Below are 21,057 nucleotides of genomic sequence, written 5' to 3'. Positions count from 1 at the left end.
CCCATTGGTTTTATTCCTTTTGCTGCATTTTGAAATTTCAAACAACATTAAATGAAGCAATAAAAATTAATCCTTCATCAAAAGAGAACATGGGTTTAAAAATGACAAAAAACATTGACTTGGAGAAATAAGTAAATAAAAGCATAAAACTCGAATGGACCCTACAGTCTTGCAGTGCTCCACACCTCTAGGCTGCTAAGGGAAGATGATAAAACTGGGCATGATGGCTCACACCTGTAATCCTAGCACTTTGGGAGGCTGAGGCGGGCAGATCACTTGAGCTCAGGAGTTCAAGACCAGCCCGGCCAACATGGTGAAACCTATCTCTACTAAAAATACAAAAACTAGCCGGGTGTGGTGGCGGGCACCTGTAATCCCAACTACTCGGGAGGCTGAGGCACAAGAATCACTTGAACCCAGAAGGTGGAAGTTGCAGTAAGCTGAGATCACATCACTACACTCCAGCCTGGGCGACACAGTGAGACTGTCTCAAAAAAAGCAAACAAGCGTTAAGACTTGAAGACAACAACTAAAATCACTAAAACACACTCAAAGTTTAATAAATCAGGGGAGAAATCCTAAGTCAATGAAAACATTTGAAAACCTAAGAGAAAATGGAGATGATCAAAGGAAAATCTTTCCCTGGAGGGAATGACTTTGTTAAACAGAAAACTTTTAAAAAATATTTTACCTATCGGCCGGGCCTGGTGGCTCACGCCTGTAATCCCAGTACTTAGGGAGGCTGAGGCGGGCGGATCACGAGGTCAGGAGATTGAGACCATCCTGGCTAACGCTGTGAAACCCCGTCTCTACTAAAAATACCAAAAAAAAAAAATTAGCCGGGTGTGGTGGCAGGCGCCTGTACTCCCAGCCACTCAGGAGGCTGAGGCAGGAGAATGGCGTGAACCCGGGAGGCAGAGCTTGCAGTGAGCTGAGATCGCACCACTGCACTCCAGCCTGGGCAACAGAGCGAGACTCCAACTCAAAAAAAAAAAAAATTTTTTACCTATCAAACAAGAATAAGCCAGGATAAAAACAAAGTATGCCAGAATCGGGGGTGGGGGGTGGGAGCTGGGAGGGGAGGTTGCAAGTAAATGTAGTAACAAACAATATAAAAACTTTGATAACTAGAACTAGGAAAAAACCAACAAATTAAATAAAATAAGGCTAAAGAATGTGACAGACATGGAAGATAAAGAAGCCTCCCCCACCACCCCACAGCCCCTCTACTGGACTCCTAAGCTCACTTAACCAGCCTGCTGCCGCACTCAGCAGAAGCCCTGACACCTTCATCTACTCCACCCCCTTCTGACCTGATCACCAGCCTTCCCACTGCCCCCTAGACACCTCTGCACTCTCCACGCCACTCTCTCCTAACAATCCTACAAACCTCCCTCCCCTTCCAGTTCACCCTCCACCCTACAGCCCGAGTAGAACTTTCTGACATCTGCAAATCTGAGAATTTCACCAAATAAAACTATTCAACAGCAGCCCAAGTCCTGAAACAGAAAAGGAGAATTGTTCAATAATCTAAGAACTAGTTCTCTTTAAAAACAAAGAAAACAAAAATGCTAGAGTTTAAGAAATATGACAAGAAAAGCAAACTAAACTAACAAAATTAGAAATGCAGAGGAGATCCAACCAGAGACACAGGTGTTTAAACTACACAACAGTACATGCTACTAAATTTGAAGGTGTGAAATTAGTGAGAAAGTAAATTACAGATGTGGACTCAAAAAGTGAAAAGGCTCAAATGATTAAAATGCAAGAAATAAATATTTTAGGATTTATTTCTATTACAGCCTTATCTCCCTAAAAAGTCTTCTTGACAAATAATTTAAAATAAATTCTCTCGAACTTAAGAAACAACCAATCCCAAAGCTACATAAAATGTTGCAGAAAACATAAACTCACAGAAAGTTACTAAATGAATTTTATGGGGTTGGTTTAACTCTGAAATCAAAACGCAATTATGTCCAACTATTATGTATCCATTAAAATTAAAAATAGAAAAAACAATTGTTTAAAACTGCAACAAGGCTACGTTCTCACCCAAAACAAATGCATACACACCAATGGGAAAATTCTAAATTACAAGATTAAGGAGTAAAATTCAATATTACCAAGAATAATTTTTTAAATATGCAAATAACTGAAACCAAAATGAACATCTAAATTAATGCCCAAGGCCAGGCACAGTGGCTCATGCCTGTAATCCCAGTACTTTGGAAGGCTCAGGCGGGTAGATCACTCCAGGCCAGGAGTTCGAGACCAGCCTGGCCAATATGGTGAAACCCCATCTCTACTAAAATTACAAAAATTAGCTGGGCATAATGGTGCACGCCTATCATCCCAGCTACTAGGGAGGCTGAGGCATGAGGATCCCTTGAACCTGAGAGATGGAAGTTGCAGTGAGCCAAGATCACACCACCACACTTCAGCCTGGGTGACAAAGGAAGACTACATCTCAAAAAAATTAATTAATTAATTAACTGATGCTCAGAACACTCCAATGAAATTCGACACCTACTCCTATTAAAGACTCTAAAAACCACGAATCAAAGAAAAATCTATTTATGTGGTTAAAAATGTCTCTTCCCAGTTGGTAAAAATAAATTAGTAGAGAAAACTACAAATACTCCAAGTAAAATAAGAGCAGTTACATCAACACAAAATAAGCAGAAGTTTAGACAGAGGAAGGAAAATCCCATTTGTATCAGCAACATCAACAATGAATCCATCAATAAATAAAATAAAACAAAACTTGAAAGCACCTGAAACTAACACTAACTCAAAATATCAGATCCTAAACTTGAGGAAAATTACTCACCTTGACTGACTTATAAAAGAATAATTTTTAAAATTAGGGTGCATACTTTTTGTCTAGATGGGATGGCCTAATAACATAAAGAAAAATAGCTTTAAAAGTTCTAGTGCTGTTATTAGAGTCAAACCTTACACAGGCAGGCACTAAAGTCAGCCCGTAAAGCCTAAATTATAAAATCATACGAGAAAATGCTACTATAGCCATTAAATAATATCACGAACATTTAGATCAGCTGACATGAGCAAATCTCTACTATAAATTGTCCTGGGGGGAAAAAAAAACACAGGTGTAAACCAAAAGGTTCAGCATGATCTCATGGGTACATGTAGGTAAAGACATAAATATACAGAAATAAAGATAAACACTCTAGAGTAAGCAGCTGGCCACTTCCAAGTGGTGAGATCACATGATTTTGTGCATTTAGAACTTTTGCAGAAAGTCCCATATAACTTTTATAAATTTGGAAAGAAGAAAGTTTAAACATAAAAAAGGAAAAAAAAAAAGAAATACACCAAAATATTAACATTCAATGTTTTTTGAGGTGGCTGAATTACGGCTGCTTTTTAATTGCTTTAACATACTTCTCTGCATTTTCCAAATTTTCTACATTAATCACAAAAAACAAAACTCTGTACAGAGCTGGTAAGACGTAAACCAGCCAAGCGTGGTGGCTCACGCCTGTAATCCCAGCACTTTGGGAGGCCAAGGTGGGCGGATCACCTGAGGTTGGGAGTTTGAGACCACCCTGACCAACATGGAGAAACCCCGTCTCTACTAAAAATACAAAATTAGCCAGATGTGGTGGCACATGCCTGTAATCCCAGCTACTCCGGAGGCTGAGGCAGGAGAATCGCTTGAACCCGGGAGGCGGAAGTTGCTGTGAGCTGGAGATCGCGCCATTGCACTCCAGCCTAGGCAACAAGAGCGAAACTCCATCTCAAAAAAAAAAAAAAAAAAAAAAAAAAGACGTGAACCAAAACACATATAAAAATTTTTCATTTGGTCCCTATTGTTCTTTTGTGCTTATGCATGCCAAATTCTTGGTTATTCTCCAACCACGGTATTACTTTCAGCATTAAATTCAAATTTTACCAGCAATCATTCCAATCAGAAAGAAAAGAATGAAAATGTTTGAACTGCTTGGACACATGCTCAGATCAAAAAGGAAAGCCAACTTCAGTGAAGAATCAAGAAAGGCGTGACTCAGGAATCTTACCGTAAAACTGTTGTTGACATTTTTGGTACTGGATTCAGCCACGCTGGCATCTGTCAGATCCACCTCATCAAATATGATTGACTGGAAAGAGACAAACACAAGGACTAAGGCACACAAAGACAGGTACATCCCTAAGCACTAGTCAGCACTGCCCACCACACCCCCTGATCCCTACCAAGCACCCACAGAGGCCCCAGTACCTTGAAACTGTAGCATCCAATCAATAAGCCAATCTAAATTCACCCACCCATCTGCTTCTAACCAAAAGCTCGGGCTCACAGGTATAGTGCTGTGATTTTTTTAAAAAAAATCTACAAACTTTGTCATTGCATTAGTGAACGAAAAAAGAGAACCAAAACAAACAACTCAATGCTGGTATTTCTGTATTTACTACTGTCAATACCAGTGTTCACTTTTACATGTGAAGTACGTTCTCACACACTGTTTTAGCTGAGGGAAGGCCGAGCTCTGGACTGAGGATTCTGTGTCCTCCCGGCTTGTTCCTCCAGCAAGCACATGGAGGGGAAAGGTCCTGGCTAAAACAAATTCTTCTAGGGAAGAGAGACGGGTCCAAATGGAAAGGGTCTGGCCATGAAAGGAAACAAGGGAGCAGAGCAGAAGGATCCTGGTCCTGGAGAGAGAGATGCTCCAGGGCAGGGCTGGGAGTCAGGCCTGGGGACCTCCCCCATCTCCCTCTCCACTCCCTACAGGGTCCCCCGGCACAGCCCCTGCCTCCTGTTTCCCTTATACCATCCCCTCTATTCTACGATGGCTCTATGAGGAACCCTGGAGAAAATCAAACTAATAACTCAGAAAAGAAACTCAATCTTTTAAGTAACCTTCCCCCTCCCCTCGCCCCCAGAACTAACTGTAAAAGGTTATTTTGTTGTGTGTTTTGTTTTTTTTTTTAAGTGAGGGAAGTGGTCAGAACCCTTTCTAAACAAGCTGCTTTGTTCCACTTCAAATTTTAATGCAGTAACTTTCTAGGGATATGTCTCAAAATGTAAATGATTCAGATTTCAGATTTCTTAAATACCAAAATATTAGTACTGACACCAATACTGATAAAAAATACAGGTATTCAGAATCCCAGCCAACACACTGGTGTCTGAATGTCTAACACCACATCCGCTTAAACATGGCAGTAATCTCTGACTTTCACTGGCTGCTCCTCCTCCAGCAGCACCCACCTGGTGCTTCTAGCTTTAAATCTACCTACAATAGGGCACACAGAAAGAAGGTTAATTGCTAGAAAGCCTAAAAATAAAGAATTTCCCATTTCTGTTCACACATCAAGAAGCTCAGCTCCTTCTACTTTGGCAGGGCACAGTGGCTCACACCTGTAATCCCAGCACCTTGGGAGGCCAAGGCGGGCAGATTACTTGAGGTCAGGAGTTCAAGACCAGCCTGGGCAATGTGGTGAAACCCCATCTCTAGGCCAGGCACAGTGGCTCACGCCTGTAATCCCAGCACTTTGGGAGACAGAGGCAGGTGGATCATTTGACGTCAGGAGTTTGAGATCAGCTTGACCTACATAGTGAAACCCCATCTCTACTAAAATATAAAAATATCAGCCAGGCGTGGTTGCAGGCGCCTGTAATCCCAGCTACTCGGGAGGCTGAGGCAGGAGAATTGCTTGAACCCAGGAGGCGGAGGTTGTAATGAGCCAAGATCTCGCCACTGCACTCCAGCCTGGACGACAGAGCAAGACTCCCTCTCAAAAAACAAACAAACAAACAAAAAAAAACTTCAATATACTTAAGGAATAAAGAATTATTTAATAACAAGAAGATGAAATTCATAACCCTGTGATTCCCTCCACCTTTCTGAAAGAAAGATATCCAACTGTAACGTGGCTGGTTCTGTGACCCTTTTTTTCCTTTTCCCTGTTACTGATGATGTTAAAGAAAAGGAAAATGAACAGAAATTAATTTTGATAAGAAATAAAACATGCCTTGAGACAAGTAAAACCTGGCAGCATGGAGTGTTACAAAACTCACTGGCAATAACAGATCTGAGAATTGAAGCTTTTCCCACACAAGGACTCAGCAGCCCCAATTCCTCCCCTGGGAAGGCTCCTGTGATGTCCTCGCGTGTGCTTTCCTGCAGGGGCCTCACCTTTGCCGTTTTGGCATAGTAAAGCGTTCGCCCTCGAAGCTTAAAGTATCTCCTTTTTGATCGCTGGAATGAATTGTTCTGTTTGGTCAGCATCCCCTCTTTGATGATGGTCTGAAAGTACAGAAACATATTCATAAACTTGCGTTTTCAAGGTGCCCTTTCACTCTTCCGGCTGAAATGCAGCCTGTTGAGGCTGAAACATATTCGTGTCTCTAACAGAAAATATTTCTCACACTCTCAACAGACCTTGACCTACGCACAGGCCCAGCACGCTGCCGGGGGCATGGGGGGTTGCACCAATCCTATCCTCCAAGGGGCAATGTGTGCCTGTGTGGGTGGGGGTGTCAAGAGGCCCAGGGTGTGCCCTGGATGCACTGGCAGACATGAAGAAGGGACACTGAGGCTCACAGGGCCACAGTACACAGCAGCTGGGAGGACACTGGGACGCGGGGCCAGTGCATTCTCCAACTTCAGCATTTGGTATTTTTCAGCTATTCTTGGCCCTGTCTCTGTGTTCTCTGGCCCCCTGCCATTTCTCAGGATGCTGCTGCCAAAGCTGTCTACGTCAGTGGCTCTGGGGCTCAGAAGCTCCAGGCCTGCACCCTCAGCCCAACCCACCACTCATAGGCCGGGCGTGTGCATCTGCACACACCATGAGAGGGAAGTGCCTCGGCCACAGACACTAAAACTCCTCTCAACCCGAAAATCTGATGAGTTCACCCCATAACACGAGATGTTCTCTTACGAGAATCCAGAAATGGATTCTACAGTCCACTCACCTTGGCTCAATTAAAGCCAAGAATGAAGGGGGCACTACTTCTCCCGGAGCTGCTCCCCCACCTTACGCGGCCCATGCCACCAAAACATCAAATGCGTAAGGAACTACTCGGTCATGAGATGTTTTGACGTACTCGGAGCCATTAACACAGTCAAAAAGAATAAACAACACGCATGAAGACAAGAACCTGGCTCTCAGCGTTCGCACACTATGTTACATCCCACCTCACAGAAATGCCCAGTCCACAAGGAGCCTCAGCATGGAAACGGAGGGAGGCTTCCTAAAAATTCTGTTCAAAGACAAGCACATTGGTTCAGAGAAGCTTTTGCTTAACTACCTAATCCCATATAGCTCTGCACTTTACGTAAATGTTTCAAACAGTGCATGTACAAAGTTCTTAAGTATCCACAAACACTTAAAACTCCCTAAGATAAAACCAGCAAGAGCAAGACACAGGAGGCTCATGTCCCCCACCTATGCCAGAATGCAAGCGCAGAACACTGCACTGCCTGGTCCATCCACCGGCATTCACAACAGGAGAGACAGTGGAACAGGGAATGCTGCAGAAAGCCCCCAGCCTGACACGCCATCAACATGTGGACGGACACCAGAACCACACCCGGACAGCACAAGCCAATGCACACTGCCTAGGGGTCTCTTCTCCTTATCCCACAACAGGCCATCCTCACTGTGCCCTTCCTGGGTTGGGGGGAACTGGCTGCACTCACAACCACTTCCAAGAGCTTCTTGCTCACCAGCACGTGCCAATCGTGGTGAACTCTGCTTTCGGCACTGACCCAGTGGCACAACAGCAGCCCTTTCCAACTCTAGAGGATCAGCGCAGGGCAGAGCTGCTGAAGAATCTACTGACTCATTCTTGGCTTATACATTCACCTCACACTTCTGAAGAAGGCACCCACCCTCTCCCCAGTAATTAAAGAGTGCCAGGAAGGAAAAAGAGAGGAGCCCAACATTATCCAACGATCAAGCATTCTGATGAGGCTTGTTTGCCAGAAGTGACCTCCCCATCCCCACCCCCCACTAGAGGCAGCAGGGATCCCCAGCATACAGCTAGCATCTGAGGTCCCATCCAAAACAGAACAAGGGTGATCCAAGGCAGATAGAAAGTCCCACCCCGATTCTGGTAGCGAGGATATAAACCAGTCTTCAGTGTGAAGGACTGGGAAATGGTATTTGTTTCCAAACATCCTTTTCGCATCCAAGTACACATAGATGACACTCATTTCAAATACATCTGCACAGAACAATGCCACCCATGGAAGCCTGAAACATTTACCACAAGACCCTTTCTCTGTTGACCTCAAAGGCCTCACTGTGAAGACATCTCTCCTGGCCCCCCATCATCTTCCTTACCTCTGTGGGGAAAGCAATCACTTCCATCTCTTCCCTAAATGGGGAAAAAAAAAAAAGACAACAAAACCAACAAGCCAAAACCCAGAAAAGTTACAATAAGTTATCTTTAAAGGACAGATGCTGGAGTATTTTCTCTTGTGTCTCCTGCTACACATCTCATACATAAAAGAAAAGCAAAATTAAAACACAACTCACTGCACCACATACTCTTACACACACACGCACACGCACAATCTTTCTGAGGGCGGATGAGAGTCTGCGATCTTGGGCTGCCCAAGGAGAGCTGCTGCTTTATTTATAGAACAAGAGTGCTCAGAAAAAGACTGGTGGGTTTCAGCGGAAAAGGCTGGGGAAAAGATAAAGACCATTATTTCTTTGAAGCCTTCTCAGAAACTGCATTTCTTCTCCTGATTCGCTGCTTGTGAGTACTATAGATATGCTGCAGAATATTTTTAAACATTTAGTCAAAAGCCATGAACCAAAAGTGGTCAAGAAAATAACACCCCAAAATAATGTGCTGTATTTTGCACGTGGCAGCTGTGAAAGGCACCCACAGGAAATGCTGCTAGGCTGACGAGGCCTCTCCTTGGCCCCTAGAGCAGAGTCAGGAGTGAAAGGGCCAGGCCCCTGGCACAGTTCGCTCCGGCCATGCCGGGCCACCGGGCTCTTAGAGTCACTTTGTTAGGTTCTATGCACAAACAAAAGGGCCAACTGTCGTTCAAGCCACTAGGATACCCTTATTCCAATCAGAGACAAATTTGCAACACACACAGCACCGAGAAAACTCTTAAGCTCCAGTCAGAGAGAGAGCAGCAGGTGGAAAGTGAACACACGCCCACCAGCAAACACAGGCGAGACACCAATCCCAGTGCTGGGCTCCCCAGAGGAAGTTGACGAGAGCACTGGGCCTGAGCTGGAGTGTGGTCCACAGCCACCCACTGACCCGACAGACATATGCCCAGCCCACAGGTCCAAGACTACCACGTGCAGCTGCTTGGGGGGAAGCGCAAGTCTCCAGTGGTCCTTGCTTAACAGTAAGACAGCTCTGACAATGTCCTTGGAAAGGGCTTCAAACCAGGAGGCAGAGAAAGTCCAGAATGGACTCTGTCTGAAAGGGACCAGCAGGCCCAATCACAGGGTGAGGTTGCCCCCTCTTCGACACGTGGCCGCATCACCAGATGCTGGTCACTACACTGGGCTGTGAGGGCTGCATGGGCAGGAGCTCAGACCAGAGGAGGGCAGACATGTACACACCAGCGTGCTCTGGGATGTGAGGCACAGGGCAGTGAGTGATGCCCCATAAGGGAGGCTGCCTGAGACAACAGGTACCTGAGCAGGCCAGGGAGGAGGGGCTGGGCAAGCAGAAGCCCGCAGCTGCTCCTTGGGGCTAGAGACAGAGCCCGGTAGTGGCTCAGAAATACACTCTGGAAAGCTAACTGTGGCCACAGTGTGGGAAAGAAGAGGGGGTGAAACGTGGAGGCTGGCAGAACACTCCAGAAACTCGCATAAGGGGGGGAGTTGGTGACAAGAGTCTGGGGTGGCAGGGGAGAGATGGACACAGGCATGGGAATGTTCAGAAAGATGTGACAACAGACCAAGGTGAAGGGAAGGAGACAGGACAGAAATCCTGGATGCCTCCGAAGAGTGTGGCTCAGTGGGGGGATGTGGGTTTCATTCTGGACGTGCTGAGTCTGCGGGCCTCGAGAACGTCAGGGGAGTTCAGTGTAAGGCGACAGCCAGCTCTGCAGGTCTGTGATGTGGAAGGTTTAACACAGGAGATGCCTTGCCAAGGGGAGAAAGCATGGAGTACACGGAGGCCCAGGGAAATGGGAACCCAGGGACACCCATACCGAGGAAGGAAAGCCAGAAAGGAGAACAAGAAAAAAGTGGGCAGAAGTGCAGGAGAGGAGAGAGCACGTCGAGAAGATCGCCATCAGTGATGTCCAATGCAGCAGCGAGGTCATAAATGAGAACTGAGCCGAGGATAAAGGAAGCAGCCACCAGGGGGTCACCGAGGACCAGCCAGAGCGGACATGGTGGCCTGATGGGGTCGAAGGCAGATCAAATCACCCTGAGTGTGACCAGGACAGGAGAAAGCAAAGATAACAGGTTTTTTTCAACTTACAACTTTCTTTTTATGAACATGGAATCCATACTGTACATACTGTTATGTGACCTTGCTATTTTTTTTGTCATGTATATTATCGCCATATAGCCACATCAGCAAATGCATTTTTGCCGGCTACAGAGTATCTCACTGCACCTACACACCCTCCCCTCCATCATTCACCTGCTTGCCACTGCCGGAACATTTAGAATGCTTCCCATTCCCTCAATGCTATCATCAGAACTTCAGTGGATATTCCCATAAGTAAATATCTGCTTATGTCCTCAACTATCCTTAGAGCAAATTAAGAGAAGTGGAATTTGGGGACAAAAGATAGCCCAGAAACAGACCCTTGCAGATTTGGAAGCTTGATGTGTAACAGGTGGCACTGCAAACCGGGGTTTGGGAGGGAGGGGGATTTCAGCAAAGGGGCTGAGATGGCAGGTTACCCATGGACACCACATGCGTGAGCTCCTGGCAGACTCTGGGTGTGCTAAAGCAAAAGGCAGAAGAACTTCAAAACTTCCAGCAGACAACAGAGAATTTCCAATGACTTTGGAATTGGGAAGAGTTTCTTAAATATAATAGAAAAAAATATTAGATATAAGCTATGACTGCTAAACTCAACTATATTACAATTGAGAATTTCTGCTTATCAAAGACACCTCAAAAAGAGATAAAAGAAAAGCCAAGGTGGGAAAAAAATGTACACTACTGCTGACAGCCAGTCAGTAACCAGTAACCAGAATATAGCAGAAACTCCCACGGAATGGGCTGGGCGCAGTGGCTCATGCCTGTAATTCCAGCACTTTGGGAGGCCGAGGCAGGTGGATCACCTGAGGTCAGGAGTTCGAGACCAGCCTGGCCAACACAGCAAAACCCCATCTCTACTCAAAAATTAGCTGGCGGATACCTGTAATCCCAGCTACTTGGGAGGCTGGGACATAAGAATCGCTTGAACCCAGCAGACGGAGGTTGCAGTGGGCCGAGATCATGCCATTGCACTCCTGCCTGGGTGACAAGAGTGAAACTCCCTCTCAAAAAAAAAGAAAGGAAGAAAAAAAGAAACTCCCACTGAATGATAAAAAAGAAAAACCACCAAAGAGAAAATCGGTAAAAAGTGTGAACCAGCGTTTACCAGAAGAGTAAGTCAAATGGAGACTAAACCCCAAAGGATGCCACAGAAGAGCACGCTGGCACTCAGCCGTGCTGGTGGGTCCACGTGTGCACAGTCCGTGACTGTGCTTCACAACTTATGTGTATACTCCATGTATTATTCTGCATGTAAAATGGTAAAGGGAAAAATATAGTTAATTAATATAAGGATAGAAGTAAAATCTCAGACTATTAGGGTTAATGTCTTGAGCATGTAAGGAGTGAAGATTTCCACATTTACGCAGTAAAAGACAAACAAATGAAAAACAGCTGCCACATGGGGGTGAAGAAAATGGAGGGGACTGACCAAGAGACACGTGTCCAGAGGCTGAGAGCAGCAAGCCACAGCCTGCCCAAGGTGACCTGGACAGAGGGGCTGCAGGCAGACAGATGGGAAACTGGGGAGGGAAACAAAAAAAAGTAGCAGAAAGGAATGAAAATTAGCCAAATGTCCACTTCAGCCACCTATCTGTCCTTTAGACCTCCCCAGTCCTTCAACAACAACAAAAAAGCAGGTAAAACAGAAACCTGACTATGGTTAATTAAGCAACATCACCCAAATTCACAAAGCCCCCAAAAAGTGGAAATACTAGCATAAAAAATTAACATACAAATGTTTCAGTGGAAAAAAGCTGGTAAAACTTATTTCTATCAATTTGCATATCACTTTGTTCGTTTGTTTTCTGAGACAGAGTGTTGCTCTGTCGCCCAGGCTGGAGTGCAGTGGCACAATCTCGGCTCACTGCAACCTCCGCCTCCCAGGTTCAAGCAATTCTCCTGCCTCAGCCTCCCGAGTAGCGGGATTACAGGCACGCACTACATGCCTGGCTAATTTTTTGTTTTTTTAGTAGAGACAAGGTTTCACTATGTTGGCCAGGCTTGTCTCGATCTCCTGACTTCGGGTGATCCACCCACCTCAGCCTCCCAAAGTGCTGGGATCACAGGCGTGAGCCACCGCACCTGGCCCAATTTGCATATCATTTTAAATTTTCATGAGTATTTTTATATTTACTTGTCTTCTTAACAGAATGAGATGGAAACTAGTATTCCAGTTAACAAATAAGAAAACTAGTAAACAGACAGACTGAGTAACTCGCCCGGTTGAACAACTAATGACAGGTCACAAATCCCAGGCCTCTCCAATTCTATCTCAAAGCTTCATCTGTGGTTTGCAGTTTACAAGCACCATGATTCACATATAGGAAGCAATCAGAAAATAATTTGTTCACAAAACATAAGGCATACAAAACACATTCAAAGACCTCCAGGTTATCTCCAGCACTTCACACATACCACATCCACTACCCGAGTAGGAGCCATTTTCATCTTTTAATCGCCACACCAATTTTGAAAGTGGTGGTGAATATTCCCACTTTACACATTAGGAAACTGAGGGCCAGAGGATTAAGTAATTCACCCAAGGCCATTTGGCTAATGAATGACACACCAGAGCCCAGACAATAATACTTGTTGGCAAAATAAAACTTCAGCATAGAAGTCTGCTGATAACGGATTTAAATCAATTAAGCAAAGGTAAATTCCTATATCTACTCAAAACACTACCCACAGATTCATTCTCATTCAGGAACTACCTGCAACTCACCCACCACCTGTCTACCTATAAGCTCATCTTACCGCATCCTGGCAGAAGCTGAGGGAGGGTGCACGCCCAAGGCGGCAACAGAATGTGTGCCACATCGGCGTCTTCATGACACCAATGGCCAGCAGGAGAGAGCACACCAGGCAACTGCGGCGCTGCAGAATCCCGCTCAGCTCTGCAGAGCCAGGCCCTGAGTCTGGTGCCAACTCTGACAGAAAGGAACCCAACACAGGTTTTCAGAAGACTCCAAAACACCAACACATGGAAAAAGGACAGTCATCCTTACCTTATCCATCAAGAGAATCCAATTTCCCCATTGCCACTACCCTGGTTTTCAATGCACTGCCACCAAGATTATTAAAAATGACCATGTCCCAAAGCTCCTACGCCAAAGCTTCCACTGACAGAGGAGAGACACCTCATTCCTGCCCCCACTAATGTGAGGAAGGACCAAACCAAAAAAAGCCAAAAAGTGGCAACGATGTGTATGCCCAAACCCTCAAGAGAGCTGCTCCAGATCTGCCATTCATTTGGAGTTCACACCCATTTTTCCTAAACCCAGGACACTTCTCTTACTGTAGTATGGTGTGGTATGTGGTGTTATCTGTTAACATCCCCACACACATACACAGACATCCTCACTGCTCACAGGACCTTGTTTCTGAATTGGGGGTGGTGGTGGCGGGGGACCTTTCATCATAGGGCTAATCCCCACTGCCCCAGTACTGGTCAAGGAGGTCAAGGAGACCTAAGCAGTTCTGTTGGGGGTGGGGAGCTAGGCAAGTGCTTGGCTGGTATATGGGAACACGTGTAGCCTCGGTGCCACCTTTGCTTTAAATGAACATACAGCATCTAGTGCTGCAGCAGCCATGTTGAGGCCACAAGGTAGCCAGTGTGGGTCCTGATGACATCAACCTACAGCCAAATGCATTCCTGTCTGATAACGATGGGTTGGCTGAGTTCACTCCCGCTCTGTCAGCATCACTGCTACTCCAACCTAGTCTTGCAGGCTGGCGTCCCCAGGGGCCAGGCCTCCACACTGAAATGTACCTCATCTCACTGTTCACTGACCCCCACGTTTCCTCTTTAGTTAATATTAATAGCATCATCAAATCTAAAAGAAGTAGCAGGCGCTCAACTCTTTTCCTCCTTCACTCCGCATTTCTAATTGCCTACCTAGGATCATTGATTGTATTTGTTAAAATAATGGAAGATTCTGCCCCTCCTCTTCAGCCCCGCCTACCTCAGGCTTAAGTTGTTCTGCCTCTTGTCTCTGCCTCAGTGCCTCTCAGAGTGTGACCCAGACCACCACATCGGAACCCCTGGAACGTTTGTTAAAAATGCAGGTTACGGCTGGCCTGAAGGCAGTGAGCTATCTCAAATGATGGTTCACAATCAGTTACAGACTGAACTCCTTGCTCTACTCTCTACCCCATTCTCACTACTTCACTGGACTAGTCTAATAACAAAATACAGGTTACTAAAATAATAATACAGAAATAAAAAAGTAAAGAAAAGGCAAGTTACTGCTCCACTCCCAACCTCCTGAGCCTTGGAAATAGGAATTTTTGCCAAGAGCCCGGGCGGTTCCTAAGCACACCAAGTTTGTTCTCTGTCCATCCTTCCTCCAACTTGCTGCCACAATTCTCTCTCTCAACGGGAGTATCTCATCCCAACTGCCACTACAATTACCTGACAAGCTTTGAGAAACAGTGACCACTGGCCCCACCCCACCAGTGATGAGCATCAGTGTGGGAGGGAGCAGTAAGCCACAGTGTTAAAAACTCCCAGGTGACTGGAAGAAGCATACAGTCTCAGAGCCAAGGCCCACTCCCAAACCTCTCCTTGCTTTCCTTGTCATCTAGGAAGGCTTCACGTGGCCCACGGGGCTATTCCCAATCTGAGAGGCTCCTCTCTCACACCTCCCAGAACCACCTGACCCAAACACAACCAACTCCTTTATTTCCCCACTCTTTTGAATATACTCTTTCCTCTGCCTGGAAATCCTCAGCTCCTCTTCTCTTGGCTGGGAAATGACTAAGCTTTGAGACCCAAGTCAAATACCACCACCTTCGGGAAGTCTTCCCAGACTCCCCCCAGGCAGAACTAGCTATCACCTCCCCCCAGGCAGAACTAGCTATCACCTCCCCCCAGGCAGAACTAGCTATCACCTCCCCCCAGGCAGAACTAGCTATCACCTCCCCCCAGGCAGAACTAGCTATCACCTCCCCCCAGGCAGAACTAGCTATCACCGCTTTGCAAGTACATGAACATCCATTATGAGGCTGTCTCCCTCCCCGGACCAACAGTACATCAGGTTCAGTGGGTTTATTTATCTTAACCACGCCAGTGCCTCAGGAAGTTTTGTTTTTGTTTTTGTTTTGAAACAGGTTCTCACACTGACAACCAGGCTGGACTACAGTGGCTCAATCACAGCTCACCTCTTGGGCTCAAGCGATCCTCCCATCTCAGCCTCCCAAGTAGCTAGGACTACAGGTGCGCTTGTTTTGTTTTGTTTTGCTTTGCTTTGTAGAGACAGGGTCTCACTATGTTGCCCAGGCAATCCTCAGGCCTTGGCCTCCCTTATTGCAGGCATAAGCCACTACAACTGGCCAGGAAGTTTTACAAAATACTACAAAGGGCTAATATCCCTAATCTTTAAAGAAATTATAAAAATTGAGAACACACTAACAATCTGGTAGAAAAAGGGGCAAAAAACATGAAAACATCTGACAGAAAAAAAATGCAAAAGGCACTTAAACAAAGGAAAAGATGCCCAACCTAGCTCAGAAGAGAAAAACAAAACTAAGTGAAAATACTATTTGCATCATCAGACTGACAAAAAACAAACAAGGCTGGGCACAGTGGATCACGCCTGTAATCCCAGAACTTTGGGAGGCTGAGGCGGGAGGATAGCTTGAGCCCAGGAGTTTGAGACCAGCCTAGGCAACACAGTGAGGCCCCATCTCTACAAATTTTTTTTTTTTTTTTTTTGAGATGGAGTCTCACTCTATCGCTCAGGCTGGAGTGCAGTGGCGCGATCTCGGCTCACTGCAACCTCTGCCTCCCCAGTTCAAGCAATTCTCCTGTCTCAGCCTCCTGAGTAGCTGGGACTACAGGCACCCGCCACCACACCCAGCTAATTTTTGTATTTTAGTAGAGACGGGTTTCATCATGTTGCCCAGGCTAGTCTTGACCTCCTGAGCTCAGGTAATCCGCCCGCCTTGGCCTCCCAAAGTGCTAGGATTACAGGCATGAGCCACCACACCCAGCCTCAAATTTAAAAAAAAAAATAAATAATAGCTGGGCATGGTGGTGCACACCTGTGGTCCAAGCTACTTGGGAGGCTGAGGTGAGAGGATCACTTGAGACCAGGAGTTCAAGGCTAGCCTGAGCAACATAGAGACCCCATTTCTATAAAAAATAGTAATAATTATTTAAAAATTAGTGCACCTACAGTTTCAGCTACTTGAGAGGCTGAGGTGGGAGGATCACCTGAGCCCAAGAGGTCGAGGCTGACGCAGTGAGCTGTGATCGCACCACTGTACTCCAACTTGGGTGACAGAGCAAGACTGTATCTCAAAACAAACAAACAAAAAAAACAAAGAGGCAACACATTCTGCTTCTATGGCAATGGGGAGACAGGCACTCAACACGACTGCAAAACAGGATGGCCCTGAAGACAAATATTTGGCAAAATCCAGAGCAGTTATTCATGCATTTACTCTTTTGATCTAGCAAGCCCACTCCTAGGAATCTATCTCAAAAGACACTTTGGCAAAATAGAAAAAAAAGTTTGTACAAGGTTATGTGCTACAAACTATTATAGTAGAACACTGAAAATAACCCAAATGCCCACCAACAGGCTAGTGGTCAAATAAACTATGGTACATTCAAAATATGGAGTACCATATAACTATACAAGGATTGTGGAAGATATCTCTATACACTATGGAACGGTCTCCAAATCAGAGCAAGTAAAAAGATAACTGTGCAGAACATGCATAGAACATGCTATTAAGGGGCCAGGGGCAGTGGCTCACGCCTGTAATCCCAGCACTTTGGGAGGCCGAAGCGGGTGGATCACCTGAGGTTAGGAGTTCGAGACCAGCCTGGCCAACATGGTGAAACTCTGTCTCTACTAAAAACACAAAAAATTAGCTGGGCGTGGTGGCACACACCTGTAATCATAGCTACTCAGGAGGCTGAAGCAGAAGAATCATTTGAACCCGGGAGGTGGAGGTTGAAGTGAGCCGAGATCGTGCCATTGCACTCCTGCCTGGGTGACAAGAGCAAAACTCTGTCTCCCAAAAAAAAAAAAAAAAAAAAGAACATGCTATGCTATTAATATCTTTGTGTAAAAAGGAGGACACTGTGTGTGAAGAAGATAAACTTAGTTTTGTTTTTTTTTTCCAAAAAGAAACAATGGAAGGATTAACCAAAATAATAATAAAAATGGTTAAGTGGTTACCTCTAGGGAAAGGGAACAGGGTAGACGAGACAGGGCAGGCACACACATGATTTTAAAAGGACTCCCAGGACAGGGGCAGCACCCGCAGCAGCACCCAGGAGGCTGAGCTCTGACTTGCTCCAGGCTTAGTGTAAGCACTTTCCAAAGATTACCCATTTAATCCATACAACGTTCCCCTTCCTGTGCCCAAGTGTTCTCATTGTTCAATTCCCACCTATAAGTGAGAACATGCGGTGTTTGGTTTCTTTGTCCTTGCGATAGTTTGCTGAGAATGATGGTTTCCAGCTTCATCCATGTCCCTGCAAAGGACCCTAGAACTTAAAGTATAATAAAAAATAGATATATATTTAAAAAAAAATCCATACAATGACCTCCTAAGGGAGGCCCAGGAAACATTCCCATTTCACAGAAACATGGGCAAGGAGAAGAAATAATCAGTATTTATGGAGTGCCTACTATGTGCCAGGAGCTTATACAGAATCTGTATTTAATCTGCCCCATACAATAGTTATGGCCCCATTTTACTAATGAAGAAATTGGGGTCCAGAGAGGACACAGACATCTACAGTGAAGTGACAGATGTGGGCTTCAGACCCAGATCTGTCTGATTTCAACTCTCTCCATGCTTAGACAGCAAATGAAAAACGTTTTTTATGTTTGGGGAAGATTTCCTTTTCATTATTTTTGTCTGTACAAGTTCAGACTAAATTATAGCCATAACCAGTCACCCTGCTTTTTCCGAAAGTGAATTTATGCACAAACCCATCTCCACTAACACACCAAAGGTGAAACAAACCTTAACCACCAGCAGCAGGTGCGACATCCCAAAATACACACATGCTATCTGTGGTTCATTAAGGTAGGAAAGATTCAGCTTCTGCGAAACCTACAGAACAAAATCCATCTCCCTATCGAGCTGTGGAATGAAATCACTCTGTTTCAATAAATGTTTATTGAACACTTGAGTGCTGAGTGCGGCCTGCAATACTACAACGAAAGGGACTCGACCCTTGACCTTTCAGGAAACTGCTCCATCAGAGGGATACTTGACAGTAGGAAGAATCAGAAGAATTTGCTTTAAAATGCTCAGGAAAAAAGTAGGGGTGTGGGTAGCGGGTAGAGACAGATGAAACAAGAAAGACACAAGGCTGATGTGATTAATTCAACGGTCTCTACTTCTGTGTCTGTTTGGAAATTTCCATAAATTGTTTTCAAGTGTCATGAGAGGCGTGCAGACAGGGCGCTTTGGAAACTTGGAAGTCAGTGAAACACGCCAGAGGCCTGAAGCTGGTGCTGCCTGGACTAGAGGCAGCCTCCCCAGCTTCCTGACCTATGGATCCCACCTCAGAGGGCAAGGCACCAAACAGAAAAGCACCTGAGAACAATGCGGCAGTGCTGCCACTATCAGCATTCAACCTCCTCTCCCCTGGCACGTGCTCAACCAGCTGCTTCCTCACCTGTTTTCTGACATTTGGTGGAATAGAGTCCTGTGTTAAATGGCCCAACTCAAGGCAGACTTGTTTGCTGGAGGTTACTTTTTATTTACTTAAGACCACCAAGAGCCCAGCCACACTAACACCTACTATTCACATTCCGAGATAACATCCTTCCCATCTGTTTTCTTTCTTTTTTTTTTTTTCCTTTTTTTGAGACAGAATCTCATTCCGTCGCCCAGGCTGGAGTGCAGTGGCACGATCTCGGCTCACTGCAACCACCACCTCCCAGGTTCAAGCGATTCTCCTGCCTCAGCCTCCCAAGTAGCTGGGACTATGGGTGTGTGCCATCACGCCCGGCTAATTTTTGTTATTTTTAGTAGAGACAGGATTTTACTATGTTGGCCAGGCTGGTCTCGAACTCCTGACATCGGGTGATCCACCTGACTTGGGGGCCCAAAGTGCTGGGATTACAGGCATGAGCCACCACGCCCGGCTCCATCTGTTTTCAAGTGTGTAAATAAAACAGAAAAGTGGGGCTGGGCATGGTATCTCACACCTGTAATCTCAGCACTTTGGGAGGACGAGGCAGGCAGATCACTTGAGCCCAGGAATTCAAGACCAGCCTGGGCAACATAGCATAGTAAAGTATCCCTCTGCTTTTATAGAGACTCCATCTCTATAAAAACTTTAAAAATTGGCTGGGTATGGTGGCATATGTCTGTAGTCCTAGCTACCAAGGAAACTGGGGCAGAAAAGTTGCTTGAACCCAGGAATTTAGGCTCCAGTGAGCTATGACTGAACCACTGCACTGCAGCCTGGATGACAAAACAAGACTGTGCCTCTAAAAAGAAAAATGTAAAAATAAAATCGCCAGGTGCTATGGCTCACACCTGTAATCTTAGCACTTTGGGAGAAAGAGGTGGGCAAATCACTTGTGCCCAGGAGTTCAAGACCAGCCTGGGCAACACGGTGAGATGCCATCTCTACAAAAAATTTAAAAATTAGCTGGGCATGGTGGCACACACCTGTAGTCCTAGCCTCTGGGGAGGCCAAGACAGGAAAATCACCTGAGCCCAAGAGTCCAAGGCTGCAGTGAGTGATGATGGCACCACTGCACTCCAGCCTGGGTGACAGGGCGAGACCCCGTGTCAAGGCCGGGCACAGTGGCTCACATCTGTAATCCCAGCACTTTGGGAGGCTAAGGCAGACAGACGGAACACTTGAGGTCAGGAGTTCGTAATCAGCCTGGCCAACATGGTGAAACCCCGTCTCTGCTGAAAATACAAAAACTAGCCAGGCGTCGTAGCAGGCACCTGTAATCCCAGCTACTCAGGAGGCTGAGACGAGAATCGCTTGAACCCAGGAGGCGGAGGTTGCAGTGAGCCGAGATCACACCACCGCACTCCAGCCTGGGTGAGAGCAAGACTTCATCTCAAAAAACAAACAAACAAACAACAACAACAACAAAAACCTTGTGTAAAAAAAAAAATTAAACTAAAAGACATAAAGGGGAGTTACATGATGTACGAATTATTCAATAACTTGCTTTTCCAAACAACAATATACTGCAACTAGATCTGCTTTTACTTTGTGTGTTATTCTTCTACATGCTATTTCTTTTTCATTTATTCAAATGTTTAGGGATGCTAATATCATTATGAACATATCTAAAGAACTGATAATGTTGCATGCATCGAACAGTTTACATCTCAAGCTAAAATACATCCTATTCATATCAAGACCTTGAGCTCGCTGCTTAGGTAAGTGTAGATTTAATTTCAACACAGGAGTTAGAAGTTTAAACAAAGGGGAATATAATTAAGTTGCTCCATATAATGTACCCATTTATTAGGATATTATGAAACTTAAATCCTGTACTTTCACAAGCATGCCCTTTTGTATATTCGACTCCTGAAATTCAATCTGTTTTGATCCAACAGTACTGTTTCAGCTGTTTTAGGACATTCCAGATAAG

At 45.4% G+C, this 21,057-nt stretch overlaps 1 protein-coding gene across 4 annotated transcripts in view; it reads right to left on the bottom strand.

The window, feature by feature from the left end:
- Positions 1-21,057, bottom strand: part of DGKD (diacylglycerol kinase delta) — a 119,432-nt gene that overhangs the window by 74,918 nt on the left and 23,457 nt on the right. For 3 of the 4 annotated variants that reach the window (XM_055291023.2, XM_063645276.1, XM_055291022.2), the window contains exons 2-3: positions 6,162-6,272; positions 4,044-4,124 (exon numbers count right to left, since the gene is read on the bottom strand). In XM_055291023.2, coding sequence (XP_055146998.1) covers positions 4,044-4,124; positions 6,162-6,272 — 192 coding nt within the window. Of the gene's footprint in view, positions 1-4,043; positions 4,125-6,161; positions 6,273-8,313; positions 8,580-21,057 lie in introns of those variants that run through there. The other variant, XM_055291026.2, reaches the window with a different exon arrangement.

This window comes from Symphalangus syndactylus, chromosome 8, assembly GCF_028878055.3.
Source record: "Symphalangus syndactylus isolate Jambi chromosome 8, NHGRI_mSymSyn1-v2.1_pri, whole genome shotgun sequence".
NCBI classification, from domain to species: domain Eukaryota; kingdom Metazoa; phylum Chordata; class Mammalia; order Primates; family Hylobatidae; genus Symphalangus; species Symphalangus syndactylus.
Note: the sequence above shows the minus strand (reverse complement) of the source record. Positions and strands in the feature narration are given on the sequence as shown.